We start from the raw sequence: 15888 nt of genomic DNA, 5'->3' as shown, positions 1-15888 counted from the left end.
CCTTAGTGCCCAGCTGTGCTTGGCCCAAGGAAGGGCCCTAGGCTGGACTCAGCTTCACCACTTCCCAGCTGTGTCACATTGGCCAATCCCCCTCGGGCTTCGGCTCCCTCATCTATAAAGTGATGATGATAACATTTTTCATATGGTTCGTAATGTTAATATAAATTAAGTATTTTTACAGATAGTGTATAGATCTTTACAGACACAAATTAAAGGGGAGGGAGGAAAACCAGCTGGTCCAGTGAGTGCACAGGGTATGTGGGAAGGATCCTTCTCCCTGGCCTCCTGCCCTGATTGATTTGGGGTTTGGGCCTGTGCCCACACTCCCCCTTCCAGGGCCCTGGTCTGGGGTCACACAGACAGGGACGGGGCCTCCAGTCTAATGCGGATGGTTCCAGGGGCTGCAGCCTGCTGAGCTAGTTGGGGGTGGCGGGGGGAGGGTTATAATGTGCATGGGGTGATGGTCTATAGACAGGTTGAGGGTTGATGGCCCATTTGGTGAGGGGATGGGGCAGCAGGGGTGTGGGAGGGTGGGCATAGGGCCGGGCTGCAGCAAGTTACTGCGGCCAGCTGATCCCTGGGGCCCAGGAGCTGTGTGTGTGCGCCAGGCTCCCTGGTTTTCTGCTAGGCCAGTGACTGGGCCGGACTCTGCTTGGGCCTCCTAGACCTGTGTGGTGTCTAACCAGCCTGGATGCTGCCCCTCTCCTCTGTCCTCACACCTTTCTCTCTGGGGCCTCAGAGGGCTCACCCAGTCTGGGGTGGAGGGTGGGGCAGGAGCTATTGTACTGGGCTCTGCTGCCCCCTCCAGACTGAGGGCAGGGAAATTTGCCACCTCATTTGCCAGCACAGGGCTGAGGACAGATGGGACCTCACCTTGGAGAGCTGGCTGAGCCAGCAAGCGAGACAAAGCAGTGTCTGGAACGCCACAATGGCCACAGGGCAGCCAGAATTCATAGAAGGCCGGAGTCTGCAAAGCTGGAGGTGGGCTGGGGCTGGACTGCAAACACAAGCAGGATTTGGACAAGAGAGGGGAGGAAGCAGGGGGTTCTGGAGTGCGCAGTGCCTACCGATGTTAGTGGTGGGAAGAGCTAATGTTTATTGAGCACTTACGGTGTACAGTGTGTGCCTCTCCCCGACTCTCAGCGTCTTGCCATGAGGGCAGCTGTGGTAACCTCCATGGACAGGTGAGGAAGCCGAGGTTTAGTGGGTGACAAAACTGAGAGCCAGAGCTGACTGCGGCCCCAGGTGTCAGCCTGCAGCGCCCACCTTCCTAACCAGACATCGGCGGCGGCACGCTCCCGGTTTCCCCAGGCCTAGCATTTCAGACCTTCCTAACTGCTGTGTGGACTGTGGTCCCCAGCCTAGTGGCAGGGCGAGGGCCTCAGACGGAGGCATGCCCCCCCCCCCCACCAGGCCAAGCGCTTGCCATGGACCTGCGTTTGTGACTGCTGTAGCAGTGAGCAGTGACGGCCACCCCTCATCACCGAGGAGGTGCCAGGTGCTTCCCACCTGTTAACGCGCCGGCTCCTCTGCTCCTCGCAGACGCTGTGGTTTGGGATGTATCGTCTGCATTGTAAGATGGGGAAATAGGCTCAGGGAGGTCAGAGCTGCTAAGTGCTGGAGGGGGACTCAAACTGGGTCCGTGGGACTCTAGAGTCCGTGTACCTGAGCCTCTTACAACTCAGCGTTCCCCAGAGATGTTTGCTAAGTGAGTTTCTGTAAAGAGAGCACCAGGGACCAGCCCAGAGCCGAGCTAGGCCCCTGTGCTGCCTAGAAGATGGGACCCCTGCATCTTCCTCATGGCCTGAGGCCATCCCCAGACCCCCACCCCTGCTGCCCTAGGGGACCGTGCTGGGTAGGGGTCTCTTGCAGGCAGCAGCAGTCATGTGAGCACAGCAGGCTCTGATGAGGCCGGCTGAGGGTGTAAACATCAGGAAGAAGGACTTGGGAGGTCCTGGGGAATGGCAGCAGCTCCATTCAACTGAGGCCTGCTCTGTGCCGGGCCTCGGGCCTGGCGCTGGGCCTCCACCCAGACCCTGAGAGTGGCTCACTGCCCTCTATGGGAGAAAGACACCTTCACGTATTCACAGCCCAACCCAACTCATGCCCACCCTAGGGAACACAGTAGGGGAGAGCCCTGGGGGCAGCTCAGGGTCTTGCCAGGAGATTCTTAGAGAAGTTGCTGACTGCACAAGAGAAGGGGAGGGCATTCCAGGCAGAAGGAACAGCATGTGCAAAGGCCTGGAGAGAGGATCTACTAGGTAGACCTGTATACCTGGGGTAGGGGTATTGGAAGAGAGATGGGGTCAAGTTGAGATCATCCTGGAATGGCAAGCTGAAGAGCTGGGATGCACCCTACTGGTGCTGGCCCACCATGGCCCTGTGGCTCTGGAGGAGGTACAGAGCCTCCCGTCCCGCCTGTGCCAGGGCAGAAGGTGGTCTGTAAAGTCCCAGCCAAGCCACGGTTCATCCCGGGCCTCAGCTTCCCCGCCTATGAAGTGGGGGTACAGATTCCTTGGGGCCAGGCCTGGTAAGGGTTGCTGACCTGCCACCGGGGGTAGCCCTGATGATGGGGAGGGGGGTGGAGAAGGGAGGGTAGCAGACAGCAGATCAGATCCGAGCCCAGGACCCCCGAGTAGGCTCTGTCTTGTGCCCAGGGGGGCCCCCTTGTGATTTCTGTGGGCCCTCGCCCCGTGGCTGCTGTACGGACGGCGGAGCCTGACGTGAGCTCTCCCGCAGGTACGATGGCCCGGAGCAGGGCGCTGCTGCTCCTCTTGCTGCTGCCGCCGCAGCTGCAGCTGGGGCCGGCGGGCGCCGTGAGGTCTCCTGGGTTCGGCCGAAGTGGCACCCATAGCCTGAGCCCTGACGAGAATGAATTTGTGGAAGAGGGGCCGGTGTTGGTGCTGAACACCGAGGAGCCGGGGCCTGGCCCGGTCACCATCAACTGCCCCCGAGACTGTGCCTGCTCCCAGGAAGGCGTTGTGGACTGCGGTGGCATCGACCTGCACGAGTTCCCGGGGGACCTGCCTGAGCACACCAACCACCTGTCCCTGCAGGTGACGCGGGCATCGCAACGACCGTCACGGGGGCTGCCCCCTTGCCTTGCAGCTCCTGGCCCCAAGCCCCCTGCCCGCGGTCCCCAGCCCCCGGCTCCCTGACCCCAGACACAGGGTGCTAGGGCACTCCCCGCTCTGACGCCTGGTCACAGAGTACCGTGCTATTACAACGGCATTGCTTTGCTTGGAGGAGTGCGGGCTGAGACCCCGAAGCAGAGTCAGACCCTGTGAGAAACGGACACAGATCCGTCTGGCAGCTGACCCTCTGAATGGACAGGATGCCCCAGACACCATTGTAGGCCAGGAAAATAAGAGAAAGTAGACCCTGAGAGAGCACTTTGGGGGCTCAGAGGCTAGAAGACTCTCTCAGGCTGGAGTACAGGCTAGATTTTGAGAAGTGGGACACAGTGTTCCAGACGGGACTCCGGGAGTGCTCGTGCACCCATGACCAGTTCTGTGTGGCCCAGGAGCCCTGGGGCAGTGGGAGGGGCTGTTGTACACATTCCCAGAGGTCAAGCCCAGTGAAGGAAAGGGACCTGCCCATGGTCACCCAAGCTGATGGGTCCAGGTTAATGGTGGAGGGAGCCCAGGGCTAGGGTAGCCTGTAAGGGAAAGGGACGTTAAGGCAACACTCATTGTTGGTTCAGTCACTCGTTTATTCATAAAATGTCTCCTGGGTACCTCTGGTGCCACGTCAGGTGCTGGGCATGCAGGGAGGACTCGGACAGTCTGTGGGGGAGGCAGAGATCTAAACAGGTAAAGATAACAGATGGAGGCAGAGGACTTGTGCAGTGGGGCCCAGAGCAGCTCCTAATCCAGCCCCCAGTCCCACTCGGGAAGGCTTCTGGAGGAGGTTTTTCCCCCTCAAGAAAGGGAACCAAAAGTAGTTTCTGGCTTGGGGTGGGGAGAATGGGCTGGGGATGCCTGTCACCAAGTAGGAACATGAAGGGAGCAGGTCTGCAGGGGAGATGCACTCCAAGTTTGAACTGTCTATAGATGCCCATGTATGGGCTCCTAGAAGGTGGCACCTGCATGTCTGTTGTGGTCAGTGCTGGGCCTCCCATGCTCAGACCCAGGCCTGGCCCCACCCCAGGTCTGTACCCAAGGGAGGTACCCAACAGAGGGACTGGCTCCTGGGACTGGGGGTGGGGGTGAGCCTCTACTGAGGCAGGAACCCTGGGCCTCTAGTGCGCCCTCCTTACTGCCTTTGTCCCCCACTCCCAGAACAACCAGCTGGAGAAGATCTACCCCCGGGAGCTCTCCAGGTTGCATCGGCTGGAAACTCTGAACCTCCAGAACAACCGCCTGACTTCCCGAGGTGAGCGACCCCCCAGAGCCCAGGCCGGGGGCACCAGGTGGGGGATGGGTGCCCATGGCAAGAGCTCTACCCCACAGACTCTGGGATATGGAAAACAACAGGGCTGGGCTGGCAGCAGGGCCCCATGGGCAAGGGGCTCCCTGTGGTTGCCTGAGAGCCCCCCTTGCCCCCCCCACCCCCGCCCCAGGTGTGCCTGAGAGCTGGGAGTCGGGTCAGGGGACAGGTGTCAGAGAAGCTTCGATTCCCAGGGTCTTTGGCAGAGACTCGTAGATTCACAGAAGGCCTTTAGAATCAAAGAGCGGTAAAATCCTCCCATTGTAAAAGGTTTTTTTTTTTTTTTCTGGTATGAAAATAATCTATGATTATAACAGAAAATTTGGAAATGTAGAGAATGTAATGGAAAAGAAAAGAAACCCACTCATAATTCTGCCACGTGGTGTTCATCAGTATTGATGTTTTGGTACATTTCTTTCCCCCTTTTAAAAAAACAGCTTTATTGAGGTATAACTTATATACTGTAAGATTAACACAATGTAAAAGTACAATTGGATGTGTTTTGGGAAGATTATACAGTTGTACAACCATCACCACAGTCTAATCTAGTCTTTTTTTTTTTTTAATTCATAGCTGAGCTTATAGGATAGATAGAACTACTGTAGCTGCTTTGTTCCAAGCTCTCTCGGTGGCCGTCATTTTACCCCGCGGCAGCAGGGTATTCCCCAGAGGGCCGCGCACAGTTTATGTAACTGTTCCCTCTCCTTAGATACTTGGGTGAGTCCCAGCATCTGAGGGGCTGGGAGCCCGGAACTGAGTGTCAGAGGCCGGCCTAAGGACTGGAGAAGGGCCAGTTTGGCTGCGCTCCCAGCGACAGCCGGGTCCTGACACCACATCTGCCAGCTGGGATATCAGGAGGGTCTCTGACCCCCTCGGGCCGCACCTGAGGGGAGCACTCCTTCCTGGTGGGGAAGGGTGGGGCTGGGTCCTCCGCCCTCGACCTGATGAAGACCCATTCCCACGGGGGTGGCCCCGAGCAGGGGAAGGATCGGTCATTTCTGAGCTCTCTCCACCTGCTCCTCTGGGCTGGCGCCCCTGTGAGCAAGGGGAAAGAAAGGCGGGCTGGGTAGGCCTGCTGGGACTGGTTGGGAAGTGATCAGAATCTGACCCGTCTCAAGAGGGGCGCCCTCCCCAGTCCCGGCAAGTGGGGCGCGCATTGCGCGCTCCCCTGTAGCATCTCCTTAGTCCAGGGCTCTGACAGACGCCTGTCCTTTGAAGGGCTCCCGGAGGAGGCATTTGAGCATCTGACCAACCTCAATTACCTGTACTTGGCCAATAACAAGGTAAAGGGCCCCCTGGTGTTTGGGGCTGAGCTCAGGGGACTTTCACCAGGCCCTTCTCTAGGGTGGCAGCTAGGTCCCCATTGCTGCTCAGACGTGGCCCTGGCAGGACCCCACACTTGAATGCAGGGCATCAGAGTGGCCAGCTAATGAAAACAGAGGCCCAGGCCTTACAGAAGTGTAGGCGGTGCCAGCTTGTCCCCACTAGCAAGGGGGTACTTGGAGCACTTCCTGGAGGAGGTAGCATTTGAGCAGGGCCATGAAGGATAACAGGATTTCAGGCAGGAGCTCTAGGGGAGGCACTGCTAAAGAGACAGCATGGGAAGGGGAACAGAGGCACTCAACTTCAAAATAGTTGGTGTGTCCCAGGGCTCTGTCTGGGCCCCTTCTCTCTGAGCTCTCTCGAGGTGACCCATCCCTTCCCCGGGCTTTAGCACCCATCTGCATCATGGCCATGTCCAGTGGCTGTCCCCAGCCCTCTCTACTCCTCCCACTCGAGACTCAACTCTGAGTCTGAGTCACAAATCCAGGGTGCTTTGCTCACCCATGTCCAGTCCCACTGCAAGCCCTCGGCTCCCCTCTGGCCCTGGGCCACCAGCCTGCACCTGGACGGCCCTGCTTCTTCATTCGCTGCTCCTCCCCAGAGCAGCCAGAGGGACCTTTAAAAATCACGCCTGCTTCTACCCTTCCACCCCCCCTTCCCCAGCTCAGACACTCCCGAGGCTTCACTTTCCACCCAGAATGAAAGCCATACTTCTCCCTGTGGCTTGTGGTCAGAGGGCCTGTGTGTGGACCTCACAACTCCTGTTCCCACTCACTCCCTCTCTCTACACCAGCCCCCAAACCTGGCAGCCCCCCAGCAGGACCTGCACTCACTGCCCCTGCCCCCACGGGTGCTCTCCCCTCAGATGGCATTAGTGGTGCCTTCATGCCTTAACTGTCCCTGTTTCCTGAGCACCCAACCCCGTTCTGTCTTCGGTCTGTTTTAACTTGTTACCACTCTCAGATACTTTTGTTCCTTGTTCCCTGTCTTCTCCACTAAGACGCAAGCTTTGGGGGGTGGGGGTGGGGGCATCTCTCTGTTTTGTTCCCTAGGACATGTTCAGCACCTGGAGCCAGGCCTGCAGTGTTGCACACTAAGGGCCTACCTTTGAATGAATGAAGGCTCGACACTGGGCGGGGTGGGGTATGTCTGGGGGAAGTGTGGGTACTCATGGTGGCTGCGTGGAGGGGCTGTGCTGGGGAGCGATGAGGAGAGAGACCAGCAGGATGGGCAGGGCAGGGCACAGGCCTAGAGGGCTTTGAATGTTCAGGGCTATGGAGAACCATGGAGGTTCTGTTTTTGTGTTATCAGGGGAGTGGGATGGGTTTCCGGTTGAGAAAGATGGCTCTGGTTGCAAGGAAGTGACAAATTGGAGGGGCCCAGATGGCAGCAGGACCCAGAGTCCGCCTCTGCCCTCCATTGGTCTTTCTGCCCCAACTCTTCCCTTTCCAGCTGACCTTGGCACCCCGATTTCTGCCAAACACCCTGATCAGTGTGGACTTCGCTGCCAATTATCTCACCAAGATCTACGGGCTCACCTTCGGCCAGAAGCCAAACTTGAGGTGAGAAGTCAGACAGGGGCCTTGGGCTCTGGCTGGGAAAGAGGGAGGGGCTGAGGCAGACACTCCCTGCCCTGAGCAAGGTGGAGAACCCCCCCCCCCCAACAGGCCCTGGAAGAGGGGCATGGCCGGGCAGTGCAGGCAGGATGCCCCTGGCTCAGCGCTGTGGTGGGGGTGCCTGGGGGCTGCAGGATCTGAAGGCTGAGAGGAGTTCGGCCAGGAGGCAAGGACAGAGAGTGATGTCTGCAGAATCTGGGGAGCTGGGTGGGGGTTTTTCCCAGCCCGTGGGGGAAGGAAGCATCTTCCAACAGGCAGAGCTGGCCCTCACTGAGAGCTGCTTTGGGAGGAGTGAGGCCTCCTAGCAGAGGTGTGTGTGCAGGGCAGGGTGGTGCTGGGGGGTACTGACAACCCCCGGTGCTGCTTCTGTCGCTGAATCTGTCACCTCACTCGATTCTCTCCATCCCCCTGAAGGAGCCAGGGTACGTGGTCCCATCCCACCGATGAAAAGGCTGAGGCCCAAGAGAGGTCACACAGTAGAATAAGTTATATCTTTTGTATTTAGAATGTCGTCTATGTGTCAATATCTTCTATTTCTCTTATTTCTGGTCTTTGCTCCCTCTAGTATGCTAGCTGCATGACGGCAGGGTCTTGTTGGTTGTGTCCACTGCTTATATCTTCAGAGTCCAGAACAGTCCTGGCACATAGGGACACTCACTATATATTTGCTGAATGAATGAGAGGTCACCTCCTCTGAGCCAGGCCCCGTACTGAACACTTGAGACAACGAGGTGGCAGGGATAGTCCCCATCGGCAGGAAGTCCCACAGAACTCAGAGCCAGCTGCGTGGGGCTGCCAGGCAGGGATCCGGGGCTGCCACAGTCAGGGAGGGACTGAGAACCTTAAAGGATATGGAGGAGCACAGATGGGGCGGGTGGGGGGGTGGAATTCTGTTTCTGCCACTGACGTGTGGGGTAGCCTCCGGGGGGTCCTTAGTCTCCTTGGCTGTGTAGGGGGGACTGGATTAGGCGGGGTTGGAGGTTTTTCAAATGGGAAGAGGGTACCCTGGGCCCAGGCCCAACCTGAGCAAGGTCTGAAGGCTCATCAGGTGAGCTGGGGTGGGGGCGGGCAGGTGAGGACCCGCGCCTCATCCCCCAGGTCGGTGTACCTGCACAACAACAAGCTGGCGGATGCCGGGCTGCCGGACAACATGTTCAATGGCTCCAGCAACGTCGAGATCCTCATTCTGTCCAGCAACTTCCTGCGCCATGTACCCAAGCACCTGCCGCCTGCCCTCTATAAGCTGCACCTCAAGGTGGGAGGGAGAGCGTGGGGAGGGGCAGCAAAAGAGCAGGGACCTGCAGTGGGGGAAGAGCCCATGTCCACTTAGGCCCAGTGGTGAGGCTGTGGGGCCTTGGGCACAGGCCAGAGGGCACAGTGTCCACTGTGGAGAACGAGGCAGAAGCCCAGGTACCCGGCAGCCCACAGCACATGCAGAGTGCTCCAGGCCCGGGCCTCCTCCCACGGCTCCCTAGCCCCCTCTCCACATCTCGTTCCAAGGCCCTGCCCTCACCCCTGGCTGTCCCTCATGCTCCCCTCCCGGCCATCCCACCCCTCAGAACAACAAGCTGGAGAAGATCCCACCAGGTGCCTTCAGTGAGCTGAGCAACCTGCGTGAGCTTTACCTGCAGAACAACTACCTGACTGATGAGGGCCTGGACAACGAAACCTTCTGGTGAGCCCCGCCTGGGCCCTCCATGGGAGCGCGGTTCCCGGGAAGCTGCTCGCTGGGCCCACGCAGCCAGGGCCTCTCACATGCACCCCTCGCCCACCTGTCCCTGGCCAGCTTCCTGGAGAAGGAACTTCGGGGCTTGTGCCTCTGCTGACGTTTCTGCCCCAAGAACGAGCGATATGTATAAATAAGGCCAGCCAAAATTCCAGTGAGGCATCATCAGAAGCCCGCTTCTTGGTACAAAGTTGAAACTGGAGTGTACTTGATGAATTTTCACTTTTTAGGACCAGGGTGGCTACAAAAGGCCTTAAACAATTGGTCTTCAAAGAAGCTCCTTTGTGTCAGAAAGCACGCTAGATTCTTCCTACACCAGTAGAGCGTTGAATCAACCCAAGGAGAGGCTGGAGAGGACTGGGGTCCCCTCGTGGGTCAGCCAGTGGCGGAGCTGGGATGAATTAGACGCAGTGCCCTTGCCGTCTCCCTCGGGAGTAATGGTGGCAACAAGCACCACGTGGGCCTCTGCCAACCGTCCTCGTTCCCTCCCGCCGCAGGAAGCTCTCCAGCCTGGAGTACCTGGATCTGTCCAGCAACAACCTGTCGCGGGTCCCGGCGGGGCTGCCGCGCAGCCTGGTGCTGCTGCACCTGGAGAAGAACGCCATCCGGAGCGTGGACGCCGACGTGCTCACGCCCATCCGCAGCCTCGAGTACCTGCTGCTGCACAGCAACCAGCTGCACGCACGTGGCATCCACCCTCGGGCCTTCCAGGGCCTGAAGCGGCTGCACACGGTGCACCTGTACAACAACGCGCTGGAGCGCGTGCCCAGCGGCCTGCCCCGCCGCGTGCGCACGCTCATGATCCTGCACAACCAGATCACCGGCATCGGCCGCGACGACTTCGCCACCACCTACTTCCTGGAGGAGCTCAACCTCAGCTACAACCGCATCACCAGCCCGCAGGTGCACCGCGATGCCTTCCGCAAGCTGCGCCTGCTGCGCTCGCTGGACCTGTCCGGGAACCGGCTGCACACCTTGCCCCCCGGGCTGCCGCGCAACGTGCATGTGCTGAAGGTCAAGCGCAACGAGCTGGCCGCCCTGGCGCGCGGGGCGCTGGCCGGCATGGCCCAGCTGCGTGAGCTCTACCTCACTGGGAACCGGCTGCGCAGCCGGGCCCTGGGCCCCCGGGCCTGGGCCGACCTTGCCCATCTGCAGGTAAGGGGGAGGGGAAAGGGGCTGGGTCATGCCCCCGTGCAGTGCTGCTGCTGTGGCTCAGCTGAGGGGTGGGGAGGAGGGCTTGGCTGTGGGTGGGGGGCAGCTAGACCAAGGAAACAGTAGGTATGGCTGGCATGCCAGGTGCAGCAGTGAGCGGCTGGTATGGCCAGGCTGAACGCAGCACCCGCAGGGACAGGCTTGAAGAGGGCTGTGGGGACAAGGGGAGGTCATGGCTGCAGGTAGGGGCCCCGGGTCCACCAGGAGGGGGGTGGTGTGTAAAGTCAGTTCAGGGGGCATTGGAGAGTCAAGCTCACCCATCTGAAGGCTCAGGAGCAGGTGGCTGGGAAAGGCTGGGCTTGGGGGAGGGGAGGGCGGCAAGGCCTGGGAGGCAGGCTGACCTCCAGGGTGCGGGGTGCAGGGTGCAGGGTGCAGGGTGCGGAGGGCTGGGGAGGCTACCTGAGGCATGCTGGGGCTGCTGAGTGGGTGTGGCTGCTGTGGCCACAGTCAGAGTCAGGCGGGGTATCTGGCTGTAAGTGAAAGCTTCCACTCAGTGAGGGCCGAGAGGGAAATTGAGGAGAGGAATCTGGGAGGCAGGGCCTAGGTGGTGCAAGGTCAGGAAGTGCCCCCACTCTGCTGCTCTACAGGGACCCTCCCTTCCCCAGATGCCCCGCCCCCAACTTGCTCCTCCCTCTCTCTCAGAGCTCTGCTCAAATGTCACCTACTTGGGAGGTCTTCCTTCACCAGCTATCCCCCTCCCCTGCTTTGTTTTCATTCCTCATTGTCATCCCTTCTAGGCCTCAGGTCATCTGACTGCTTGTTTGCAGCTTGCTCTTCCGCTAGAATGAGGCGCAGGCACTTTAGTCTCTTGTGTTCACTGCTGGCCCTGGGGACCTCCATGTGGTAGGCTTACAGTACCTGTATTTTGGGGGAGCCATCAGGAAGAGGATATCTGAGGGGAGTGCAGGGGAGAACACCCAGAGTGGGGGCAGGATCAGGGTGGGACAGGGGGTAGGCAGGCAGCTGGCCCGGCAGGAGCAGCTAGCTGGGGTCTGCCTGGCCCAGGCCCTCGTGGGTTGTCGTCAGGAGCCCAGATCCCATCGTCCTGTCCTCCACACCTGCTCCTCCTCTGCATTTTCTAAGTCTCTGAAGGGGTGCCCACGGGAGACTTGGATGCAGCCCCTGACACCCCCTTTCACACCACCTGCCCCCCAACACCCACTGTTACTGAACTCTGCCAATTCTACCATTGTAGCTCTCAACTCACTTTTTCCCATCCCTACTGCCCATACTCCAAGCCAAGACACCCCCATTTCTCACCTGGACCCCAGCTCCATAGGAGCTCTCCACTCCTACATCCCATGTGCAATTGGTGGGTATCTTGAAAAACATGCACTCACCTTCCACTCCTGCTCAGAACCGTTCCATGGCTCCCCATTGCTCTTAGAACCCAGAGCAGAATCCTTGCCAGTTCTCAGGGCTGGCCTGCCTCTGCTCCCAGCGGAGCTCCTTAGTTTCCCAGGCACCTGGGTGTCACTCATCCTGGCCCCACCGCTGAAGCACAGCTCCCTGGTAACGCCTGCTCACTCAGTCCACAGCCTGTCCCAGGCTTCCACCATGTGCAGACACAGTTGCTTTAGAACTCCTGCCAGGGAGTAAGACAGATGGAGGGTCACTACCCTCCTAGAGCTTGTAATATACCTAGGACTTAAGCCAGGTGTCACCTCCTTCAGGAAGCCCTTGATGATGGGCAGGTGTGGCCTGGGTGAAGTCAGTCAGGGATGAGGTGTCTGGTGGGGGGGTTCTTCCTACAAGCACCTGCCCCCCCCCCACCGGTACTCCCCTGACCCAAGGCTGGGTCATGCCACTCCCTTGGGTTCCCTCCACACAGCCCCATTCCACCAGCTGTTGTCAGATTTTGTGTCCACCCCCCGCCCCCCGCAAACCCTAACCTCCAATGGCAGAGGCAGCATCTCATCGGATTCCATATCCCCAGCACCTGTGGGCACTGAAGATGTTTAGAATGAATGAGGAGGTGCCAGAGCTGTGTGGAGGGAACACAGTGGGGAGCAGGCAGCCCTGCTGGGTGGGGAAGGTGACAGGGAGGCTCCCCAAGGTGTGTAATACTTGTTTTCTGGTTGAATCCTGAATCTCGATTCATGGTCCCCAGTTTCCTGACCCCGAACCCCAGCCTGTCAGGGTGAGGAAGGGAGAGTAAAGGTGACGGAATGCCCCTGTGCCTGCCCAGGTGTGTGTCGCAGGAGCGTGTGCTGATGGCCTGAGGGGAAGGCAGGGACCTGGGCCCATGCACGTCCAGGTCTCCTGCCCACTGCAGGTTTGCTCCTCCCTGCGAAAACCACCCCATTTCCCTGGCCACCTGCTTCCTGCACTCTAGGCATGTGGTGACCCCGAGACTGACCAGCCTAGGACTGGCTGCCATGCCAGGGTCACTGTGGACCTTGAACCCTTGCTCCTGGCCCCTGCCCACAAGGCCTCTGAAGTCCATGAATGAGCAGCCCCACCCATAGGGACCCCCACCCCTACCCTCATCCCGGACTAGTGTGGGAATATTCAAAGACTGGAGGACCCCTGGCCTCTGCCCTTCTGGGGTCTTCAGTCTGATGGGGGTGACAGGTGTGCTAAGGAGGAGGGACTGTGCCACCCAGATATCTTGGCTGTGAATTCACGTGGCAAGGCCAAACGAGCCTTGGGTAGGACGTAGTTAAAACGAGGGTTTGGGTTCCAGCTTCATACAGGCCGCGTGGCCTCGGACAGATCCCTTAACCTCTCTGAGCCTCTGTTTCCCCTCCTGGAAAATGGGGATAGTTCTAGATCCCACCTACCAGGGTTATCCTAAGATTTAGATAGGCCAGGGGTGGGTGGGGTCTTCGCGCGCTGTTAAGTGCTCTGACTCCCCCGGTCACTCATACAGCTGCTGGACATCGCTGGGAACCAGCTCACAGAGATCCCTGAGGGGCTCCCCGAGTCACTCGAGTACCTGTACCTCCAGAACAACAAGATTAGCGCCGTGCCCGCCAACGCTTTTGACTCCACGCCCAACCTCAAAGGGATCTTCCTCAGGTAGGAAGGCCCCCGGGGCGCTGCACGGACCCCCGGGGTCGGCCTGGCTCTAGCAGGATAGCTGAGGTGTACAGGAACAGCTTGCGGGTCGAGGTGGGCGTTGGAAGCCTGGCTTCACTGCTGACTGGCTGTGTGACCCTGGGTACATCCCAGAACCCCCTCAGCCTCTGTTTCCTCGGCTCTCAAGGGTGGGGACCATCCTGGCCAGGCCTGGTGAGGTTTATAGGTTTGTAAAAGGGCTTCAGAGACTTTAACAAGCCGTGCACGTGGGCATTATTGATGCTACCATGCAGGGAGGGGTACCGGAGGGCACGGGTGACTGCTGTGCCCAGGGCTGGCCGGGATTGAGCCTGGGCCTCAGATCCAGAACAGCAGATGGCAGATGTTCAGGTCCTCGCTGAGCTGTGGGGGTTTAGAATGATTTTTTTTTCCTAGGGGAGAGAGGGAGAGAGGGAGGAAGGGGGGAGAGGGGAAGAGGGAGAGGGAGAGAGAGAATCTTAAGCACGCACAGCGTGGAGCCAGAGATGGGGCTTGATCTCACGACCTTGAAATCATGACCTGAGCCAAAATCAAGAGTTGGATGCTTAAGCAACTGAGCCACCCAGGAGCCCCTAGAATGATTCTAATAGGGGAGCCAGCTCCCCAGGAAATGAGGAGCTTTGGTACAGAGGAGTCAGGGTGGTTCTTCCCAACATCCTACCTAACCACCCCCTCGACTCAGAGAGAAGGGGCAGATTCGAGAAGACAGAATGCACACCTCCAGGAGATTGATGGCCCAGCAGGCCCCAGGCTAGGCTGGGGTAGAGTGTGACCTATGCCTTGGCTCCTGTGGGGGACTAAGGCCCAAAGAGTTTAGGGGGCCTGAGGTCAGAGCCCAGCCTCTGATTCCCCTCAGCCTGAGTGTGTCCCTGGCCCAGCTTGACCCTGGCCTTGCCTGTGGGCCACTCCACACCAGGCTCCAGGGTAACCCTAGGCTGGCAACCCTGGAGCCCCAGGCCTTGGGGTTAATCCCAGAGGGAGGTAATCCCAGGCAGAGAGGAGGCGCCCACCTCTGCCACTCCCAAATCTTGGAGCATTTGCAGATGGGGGCCTGCCCCTTGCTGTAGAAGATGAGTGGCCTGGGGTCCGCCCCTGCCCCCCCTCAAGCTGTAGCCACACTGAACTGCTGGGACTTTTCATGATGCATCTTGCTTCTCAGCACTGCTCCCCTCCCTGCCCCACACCCCTTCTGTGCTCCCGTTTCCCTGCTGGGGTGGGTGGGAGTGGAGACTCTGAGGGTCAGGCCTCTGGCACTGACCACGCATGGCGGCCGCACAGGTTTAACAAGCTGGCTGTGGGCTCCGTGGTGGAAAGTGCCTTCCGGAGGCTGAAGCACCTACAGGTCTTGGACATAGAAGGCAACTTTGAGTTTGGTGACGTTTCCAAGGACCGGGGCCGGTTGGAGGAGGAAGAGGATGAGGAAGATGAGGAGGACGACGATGAAGAGGATGAGGAAAGGCGATAGTGACTGGGTGAACCGGATGTGACATAGGTAGGTGGTCTGTGTGGGGCGCACTGACCTCTCCCCACCTGTGTCCTGTCCTCGACTCCAGTATGGGCCCTGGGTGAGGGGCTGGCAGGCTTGTGGGAGGCCGGCACAGGCCAGGGGACTCTCCAGGGCAATGAGTGCCCTGATGGGACATGCGCAGGGGCTGGGTCAGTGGAAGCAGGGAATGGATGTGGGGGCCCACGGGGAGGGTACTGCTGTAAGCCAAGCCGCCGTTGATGGGGGAGGCAGTGAGGAGGCAGAGAAGCAGATGGCCTGAAGGGGGTTGGGGAGGGATAAGCAGACTCCAGAGGCCAGAGTCGTCCTGGTCCTGCTGGGCATGAGGTGAGGGAGAAGACAAGCCTCCAGACTAGCTTGGGATCCCAGGCGATGATAGTACTGAGGGAGCAGATTTGTTAGGTGGTAGGAATGTTGAGTTAGATAGGCCTGGGGGGTGCTCAGGCAGCTGCCCAGGGGTGGGCCAGATATGTGGGTCTGGGGCTGGAGAGTGAGGTTTGGGCTGAAGATGGGGGTCCAGCCATCATTAGCCTGGAAATAGTCATGAGGTCACAGGAGGCTTGGGGAGCTTGGCCACCTGCAAGGGAGCCTGCAGAAGGGGCTGGAGGGAAGCAGCAGGGGAAGGAGGTAGGAAAACCCCAGGCAGCCAGAGGGAGATTATGCGCATGTGCAAAACAAACACCCCACATGTGCACACGGTGCACCAACACACACGGACCCATGCTCACACATGTCTAAACGTGCATACACTCGCACAGAGCACACACTTGCAGAACGCGTAGTGCGCACAGACACACGTGCACGTGCTCCACGGAACATTCGCAGGTGCAGAACACGTACGTGCGTGCACACACATGGAGGACGCGTGCATGTGACTACACATTGTGTCTCCATGCACAAGGCCCTTTTGGAGAGAGCAGCTGAGTCAGTGCTGCTGAAAGGCAGGTGGAGGGAGTCCTGTCAAGGACCCACCCGATATGTCCACAAGGAGCTCGGCTGTGACCTTGTGGGGGAGTGAC

The 15888-nt window shown here is 59.3% G+C and overlaps 1 protein-coding gene across 4 annotated transcripts in view; it reads left to right on the top strand.

Moving 5' to 3' along the window:
* Positions 1–15888, top strand: part of PODN (podocan) — a 37822-nt gene that overhangs the window by 3614 nt on the left and 18320 nt on the right. For 3 of the 4 annotated variants that reach the window (XM_040627287.1, XM_040627289.1, XM_040627288.1), the window contains exons 2-11: positions 2740–3056; positions 4281–4374; positions 5647–5711; positions 7204–7313; positions 8466–8622; positions 8927–9042; positions 9591–10248; positions 12494–12580; positions 13178–13326; positions 14644–14857. In XM_040627287.1, coding sequence (XP_040483221.1) covers positions 2745–3056; positions 4281–4374; positions 5647–5711; positions 7204–7313; positions 8466–8622; positions 8927–9042; positions 9591–10248; positions 12494–12580; positions 13178–13326; positions 14644–14830 — 1935 coding nt within the window. In that variant the 5' untranslated portion in view covers positions 2740–2744 and the 3' untranslated portion in view covers positions 14831–14857. The remainder of the gene's footprint in view (positions 1–2739; positions 3057–4280; positions 4375–5646; positions 5712–7203; positions 7314–8465; positions 8623–8926; positions 9043–9590; positions 10249–12493; positions 12581–13177; positions 13327–14643; positions 14858–15888) is intronic. The other variant, XM_040627290.1, reaches the window with a different exon arrangement.

The sequence above is a fragment of the Ursus maritimus genome, unplaced genomic scaffold (assembly GCF_017311325.1).
Source record: "Ursus maritimus isolate PB19 unplaced genomic scaffold, ASM1731132v1 scaffold_12, whole genome shotgun sequence".
In the NCBI taxonomy this organism is placed as follows: domain Eukaryota; kingdom Metazoa; phylum Chordata; class Mammalia; order Carnivora; family Ursidae; genus Ursus; species Ursus maritimus.
Note: the sequence above shows the minus strand (reverse complement) of the source record. Positions and strands in the feature narration are given on the sequence as shown.